At 48.9% G+C, this 7,627-nt stretch overlaps 1 protein-coding gene across 4 annotated transcripts in view; it reads left to right on the top strand.

Moving 5' to 3' along the window:
• The window catches only part of BTBD19 (BTB domain containing 19), a 50,426-nt gene that overhangs the window by 363 nt on the left and 42,436 nt on the right, over window positions 1-7,627 (top strand). For 2 of the 4 annotated variants that reach the window (XM_056533118.1, XM_056533117.1), the window contains exon 2: window positions 3,826-4,039. In XM_056533118.1, the coding sequence (XP_056389093.1) occupies window positions 3,826-4,039 (214 nt within the window). Of the gene's footprint in view, window positions 1-131; window positions 280-3,825; window positions 4,040-7,627 lie in introns of those variants that run through there. The other 2 variants (XM_056533119.1, XM_056533120.1) reach the window with 2 other exon arrangements.

The raw sequence follows: 7,627 nt of genomic DNA, 5'->3' as shown, positions 1-7,627 counted from the left end.
CAGCGATCTGATTGGTTGCTATGGGCAACTGGACAACTTTTCCTTTGCACAGGTTTTGATAAATCTCCCCCTATAAACTTTTGCGCGCTCGCCATTCCAGGACGCAGAAATTATCCAGGACCTGAAGGGTCATGTTTGGCGCTGCAGCCGCGACCACCGGACGTCGCTACGTCCAAGAGCGGGATCCTTCCTCGTGATCCTGGATAATTTGTTCTAGTGAACCCGTTTCCGCAGGCCGCCATGTTGTGGGCCGAACATTTCACTGGTAACCAGGAAAGGGTTAACTGCCTCTTGTTTGCCTCCTGCGCTCGCTGCGGTTTCGGCGCTGTTTCAGCTGTACGGCAGATTTGCATGAGGGGTGGAAAGATTTCTATGAGTCACCCGACCGGGGCGAAAGTGCGGTACCGCAGGGGTTACACGTCTACACGGGAAAGTTATCCGTCCGCCCATGACAACCCAACTTTCCTAAATTCCTGAACAGCCAGATCTGTGATCCTGTGTATGTTGCAAAACTACAACTCCCAGCATGCCCGGACAGCCGTTGGCTGTCCGGGCATGCTGGGAATTATAGTTTTGCAACAGCTGGAGGCATTTTGGTTGGGAAACATTATTCTAAGGCTATCTGGGCATGCTGGGAATTGTAGTTTCGCAATAGCTGGAGGTCCACAATTTGGAGATCACGGATATAGTGGAATGTTTCTATGGTGGCCATGTTGGTTGTCACCCAGCTTTCCCAGAGTACCATCACATGGCAGCCTCGGCGTGATTATTGTTATGGGGGATGGGCAGCGCTCCTCGTCTTCCTTCTCAAGTGAAATTCTGCAGCTTCTTGTAAGAGTTCTGCAAGTCGGGGAGGGGGCGGTGGGGATGCGGGCGAGAAGACAAACATGTGGGTCTGTGTGTCATGTGACGCAAATGTGCTCTCTCTCTCATTATGGTGGAGCTCTAGATTAGAGATGGGCGAACTTATAGTAAATTCGATTCGTCACAAACTTCTCGGCTCGGCAGTTGATGACTTATCCTGCATAAATGAGTTCAGCTTTCAGGTGCTCCGGTGGCTGGAGACTCTCCTAGGACTGTATCCATCTTTTCCAGCCCACCGGAGCACCGGAAAGCTGAACTCATTTATGCAGGATAAGTTATCAACTGCCGAGCCGAGAAGTTCGTGACGAATCGAATTTACTGTAAGTTCGCCCATCTCTACTCTAGATATTATGGCGGAGATGTAAATATTATGGCGGAGATGTATTGTCACTGTAATAACCTTATAATGATCTGAGGCAGGTGATGGTGTCATGAATTGTGGCCGGATCCATCGCTGCCGTCCCCGATACGTTCTGTTAATATTTAATAATCAGTTGATGATATCCGCAGGGTGACCTGTTATAAGAATTATTAACTACAGGCCTGTCCACCCCACAGTGTGTGAAAGGTGCAGGGTCACCCCTCGCTGTATTATAGATGCAGGGTCACCCCTCGCTGTATTATAGATGCAGGGTCACCCCTCGCTGTATTATAGATGCAGGGTCACCCCTCGCTGTATTATAGATGCAGGGTCACCCCTCGCTGTATTATAGATGCAGGGTCACCCCTCGCTGTATTATAGATGCAGGGTCACCCCTCGCTGTATTATAGATGCAGGGTCACCCCTCGCTGTATTATAGATGCAGGGTCACCCCTCGCTGTATTATAGATGCAGGGTCACCCCTCGCTGTATTATAGATGCAGGGTCACCCCTCGCTGTATTATAGATGCAGGGTCACCCCTCGCTGTATTATAGATGCAGGGTCACCCCTCGCTGTATTATAGATGCAGGGTCACCCCTCGCTGTATTATAGATGCAGGGTCACCCCTCGCTGTATTATAGATGCAGGGTCACCCCTCGCTGTATTATAGATGCAGGGTCACCCCTCGCTGTATTATAGATGCAGGGTCACCCCTCGCTGTATTATAGATGCAGGGTCACCCCTCGCTGTATTATAGATGCAGGGTCACCCCTCGCTGTATTATAGATGCAGGGTCACCCCCTCGCTGTATTATAGATGCAGGGTCACCCCTCGCTGTATTATAGATGCAGGGTCACCCCTCGCTGTATTATAGATGCAGGGTCACCCCTCGCTGTATTATAGATGCAGGGTCTCCTTCTAGTGTATTATAGATGCAGGGTCACCCCTCGCTGTATTATAGATGCAGGGTCACCCCTCGCTGTATTATAGATGCAGGGTCACCCCTCGCTGTATTATAGATGCAGGGTCACCCCTCGCTGTATTATAGATGCAGGGTCACCCCTCGCTGTATTATAGATGCAGGGTCACCCCTCGCTGTATTATAGATGCAGGGTCACCCCTCGCTGTATTATGGATGCAGGGTCACCCCTCGCTGTATTATGGATGCAGGGTCACCCCTCGCTGTATTATGGATGCAGGGTCACCCCTCGCTGTATTATGGATGCAGGGTCACCCCTCGCTGTATTATGGATGCAGGGTCACCCCTCGCTGTATTATGGATGCAGGGTCACCCCTCGCTGTATTATGGATGCAGGGTCACCCCTCGCTGTATTATGGATGCAGGGTCACCCCTCGCTGTATTATGGATGCAGGGTCACCCCTCGCTGTATTATGGATGCAGGGTCACCCCTCGCTGTATTATGGATGCAGGGTCACCCCTCGCTGTATTATGGATGCAGGGTCACCCCTCGCTGTATTATGGATGCAGGGTCACCCCTCGCTGTATTATGGATGCAGGGTCACCCCTCGCTGTATTATGGATGCAGGGTCACCCCTCGCTGTATTATGGATGCAGGGTCACCCCTCGCTGTATTATGGATGCAGGGTCACCCCTCGCTGTATTATGGATGCAGGGTCACCCCTCGCTGTATTATGGATGCAGGGTCACCCCTCGCTGTATTATGGATGCAGGGTCACCCCTCGCTGTATTATGGATGCAGGGTCACCCCTCGCTGTATTATGGATGCAGGGTCACCCCTCGCTGTATTATGGATGCAGGGTCACCCCTCGCTGTATTATGGATGCAGGGTCACCCCTCGCTGTATTATGGATGCAGGGTCACCCCTCGCTGTATTATGGATGCAGGGTCACCCCTCGCTGTATTATGGATGCAGGGTCACCCCTCGCTGTATTATGGATGCAGGGTCACCCCTCGCTGTATTATAGATGCAGGGTCACCCCTCGCTGTATTATAGATGCAGGGTCACCCCTCGCTGTATTATAGATGCACGGTCACCCCTCGCTGTATTATAGATGCACGGTCACCCCTCGCTGTATTATAGATGCAGGGTCACCCCTCTCTGTATTATGGATGCAGGGTCACCCCTCTCTGTATTATGGATGCAGGGTCACCCCTCGCTGTATTATGGATGCAGGGTCACCCCTCGCTGTATTATGGATGCAGGGTCACCCCTCGCTGTATTATAGATGCAGGGTCACCCCTCGCTGTATTATAGATGCAGGGTCACCCCTCGCTGTATTATAGATGCAGGGTCACCCCTCGCTGTATTATAGATGCACGGTCACCCCTCGCTGTATTATAGATGCACGGTCACCCCTCGCTGTATTACGGATGCAGGGTCACCCCTCGCTGTATTATGGATGCAGGGTCACCCCTCGCTGTATTACAGATGCAGGGTCACCCCTCACTGTATTTATGGGTTCACCCCGGGGTGATTAGATACTGTAGTTTAACAGACAGTATCACATGATATTCCTAGATACAGAAGCCCAGCAGACATAAGAGGCTTAGATACACTGTATCCGAGCAGTGTGATGACATTTGTCTTATACGCCGCTCTTGTATTTTCTTTTCTAGCGATGTGTCGTTTGTGGTGGGGCGGCAGCGGCAGGTGGTCCGCGCTCATCGCTGTATCCTGATGTGTCGCTGTAAGGTCTTCCACACCATGTTCAGCCGTCAGTCCCCGCAGGAGATGTCCGTCCCCTTCGTCATAGAGCAATTGCAGCCTGAGGTCTTCATGGCGGTCATGGAATTCATCTACACAAACAGCGTGACGCTGGACGGTCATATCGTGAGTATCCCCGTGATGTTTCCATTCACTGACAGCAAGCAGAGGTCATGAAAATGGTGGAATCTCTCCCCCTCCTCCATGGTGTCAGCTGGGGCCCTAAGAGCAGCTGTGGTGTCTTGGCTGCGCCGCACGATGACCTTTGACTCTTCGATCCCAGACGTCATAATCCAATGAAACTTGTCCTGATCGTTGTGTATACTTGGGGGTCAGTGTGGGGGCCGGTGACCTCCGAGGGCCACACACTGCGCCATCACACATTATAGGGCCTGGTCCCTGCACTACAAGTCCCAGCATGGTCCAGAAATCATCATCTACACAGGAATCCTATAGCAACAAAAAAACACAATAAAACTGGCCTCGTTGCCCGTAGCAACCAATCAGAACGCAGCTTTCATTTTCTAAATTGCTCTGTAAAATGAAAGCTGCACTGTGATTGGTTGCTACGGGCAACAAGGGCCATTTTACTCTAAACTGATTTTCGTAACTGCTACTGGTCATGTGATCTGCTCACGATACTACTATTGGGCGCCTCCAGCTGTTGCAAAACTACAACTCCCAGCATGCCCGGACAGCCGTTGGCTGTCCGGGCATGCTGGGAGTTGTAGTTTTGCAACAGCTGGAGGCACACAGGTTGGGAAAAACTGTTATATATAAATCAGTAAGTGGCACCCGCCATATACTGCAAGGGATTATGGGAGATTTATCGACAGTGGCGCAGTTGCCCATAGCAACCAATCCCTTGCCTTCTTTCATTTTTCAAAGGCCTTTTTTATTTTAATTATTTTTTATTTATTGAAAGGAGCGATGTGATTGGTTGCTACGGGCAACAGCGCCACATATTCCCCCCTCATCGAGTCTGGCGAACGGTTCTAGTCATGGCGTGGAGATCCCCCTGACCCCTGTGTGTCCTCTCTCTGTGGTAATAGTGCAGGAAGTGGCGCAATATCTCACGCTGTGAATGGCGCAAGATTAGTGCGTCTGATCATGCTTCCACCATTCGGGCTGAAATCAGGGAACAGGCACAGAGAAGGGGTTAATTCCCGCCCTGTAACCACGGTCTGCGGCCCACGACCGGCTGCCCTTGTGTACACGTAAGATGGGCGATAAACAATATGGCCGCGATGACCCCATTTGGGAGACTAGAAAAGCTGGGTGATGAGCAATATGGCCACCATTATGCTAACCCCATTGAGGAGACTAAGAAAGCTGGATGATAAGCAATATGGCCGCAATACAATAACACTACCTAGGAGACTAGGAAAGCTGGGTGATCAACAATATTGCCGCCTTTGCAATAACACTACCAAGGAGACTAGGAAAGCTGGGTGATAAGCAATTTGGTCGCAATACAATAGCACTACCTAGGAGACTAGGAAAGCTGGATGATAAGCAATATGGCCGCAATACAATAACACTACCTAGGAGACTAGGAAAGCTGGATGATAAGCAATATGGCCGCAATACAATAACACTACCTAGGAGACTAGGAAAGCTGGGTGATAAACAATATGGCCGCAATACAATAACACTACCTAGGAGACTAGGAAAGCTGGGTGATAAGCAATATGGCCGCAATACAATAACACTACCTAGGAGACTAGGAAAGCTGGATGATAAGCAATATGGCCGCAATACAATAACACTACCTAGGAGACTAGGAAAGCTGGGTGATCAACAATATGGCTGCCATTGCAATAACACTACCTAGGAGACGAGGAAAGCTGGGTGATAAAAAATTAGGCCGCAATACAATAACACTACCTAGGAGACTAGGAAAGCTGGGTGATAAACAATATGGCCGCAATACAATAACACTACCTAGGAGACTAGGAAAGCTGGGTGATAAGCAATATGGCCGCAATACAATAACACTACCTAGGAGACTAGGAAAGCTGGATGATAAGCAATATGGCCGCAATACAATAACACTACCTAGGAGACTAGGAAAGCTGGGTGATCAACAATATGGCTGCCATTGCAATAACACTACCTAGGAGACGAGGAAAGCTGGGTGATAAAAAATTAGGCCGCAATACAATAACACTACCTAGGAGACTAGGAAAGCTGGGTGATAAACAATATGGCCGCAATACAATAACACTACCTAGGAGACTAGGAAAGCTGGGTGATAAGCAATATGGCCGCAATACAATAACACTACCTAGGAGACTAGGAAAGCTGGATGATAAGCAATATGGCCGCAATACAATAACACTACCTAGGAGACTAGGAAAGCTGGGTGATCAACAATATGGCTGCCATTACAATAACACTACCTAGGAGACGAGGAAAGCTGGGTGATAAAAAATTAGGCCGCAATACAATAACACTACCTAGGAGACTAGGAAAGCTGGGTGATAAACAATATGGCCGCAATACAATAACACTACCTAGGAGACTAGGAAAGCTGGGTGATAAGCAATATGGCCGCAATACAATAACACTACCTAGGAGACTAGGAAAGCTGGATGATAAGCAATATGGCCGCAATACAATAACACTACCTAGGAGACTAGGGAAGCTGGGTGATCAACAATATGGCTGCCATTGCAATAACAATACCTAGGAGAGGAGGAAAGCTGGGTGATAAAAAATTAGGCTGCAATACAATAACACTACCTAGAAGACTAGGAAAGCCGGGTGATAAACAATTTGGTCGCAATACAATAACACTGCCTAGGAGACTAGGAAAGCTGGGTGATAAACAATATGGCCGCAATACAATAACACTACCTAGGAGACTAGGAAAGCTGGGTGATAAGCAATTTGGTCGCAATACAATAACACTACCTAGGAGACTAGGAAAGCTGGGTGATAAGCAATTTGGGCGCAATACAATAACACTGCCTAGGAGACTAGGAAAGCTGGGTGATAAACAATATGGCCGCAATACAATAACACTACCTAGGAGACTAGGAAAGCTGGGTGACCAACAATATGGCTGCCATTGCAATAAAACTATGTAGGAGACTAGAAAAAACAAGTGATAAGTAATATGGCCGCCATCCTGATAACACCATTTATGAGTCTAGGAAAGCTGAGTGATAAGCAAAATGGACGCCATTATGATAAGGAGATAAAGAAAGCTGGATGACAATATGGCCACCAATACAATAACACTGCTTAGGAGACTTGGAAAGCTGGGTGATAGACAATATGGCCACCAATACAATAACACTGCTTAGGAGACTTGGAAAGCTGGGTGATAGACAATATGGCCACCATTGCCATAGCACTGTTTATGGGACTTAGAATGCTGGGTGATGAGCAATTTGGCTGCCCTTGGGATAACACAATTTAGGAGTCTGGGAAAGCTGGGTGAATCCTTTGCTGGGGCTGAAATAATATTGATAGAAACAATAAGTAATTTTGCACCGGACGACCCTGGACCTGGTGTTTATTGGGAATGACGTGAATTTAGGGGGGCGGTGCCCTTTAAGGTTCCTGATGATCCCATAAACACGTAACACAACGCGCCGCACACGCCGGGGTCAGACTGCGGACACTGCGGCGACTGCAGGTTATTGCACAATATCCTCGGGATTGTGGCTCTTGTCACGTGACCAGCGGAGGAAACATTTACGTAAC

This window comes from Hyla sarda, chromosome 7, assembly GCF_029499605.1.
Source record: "Hyla sarda isolate aHylSar1 chromosome 7, aHylSar1.hap1, whole genome shotgun sequence".
Lineage (NCBI taxonomy): Eukaryota > Metazoa > Chordata > Amphibia > Anura > Hylidae > Hyla > Hyla sarda.
This window is presented reverse-complemented; position numbering and strand designations above follow the sequence as displayed.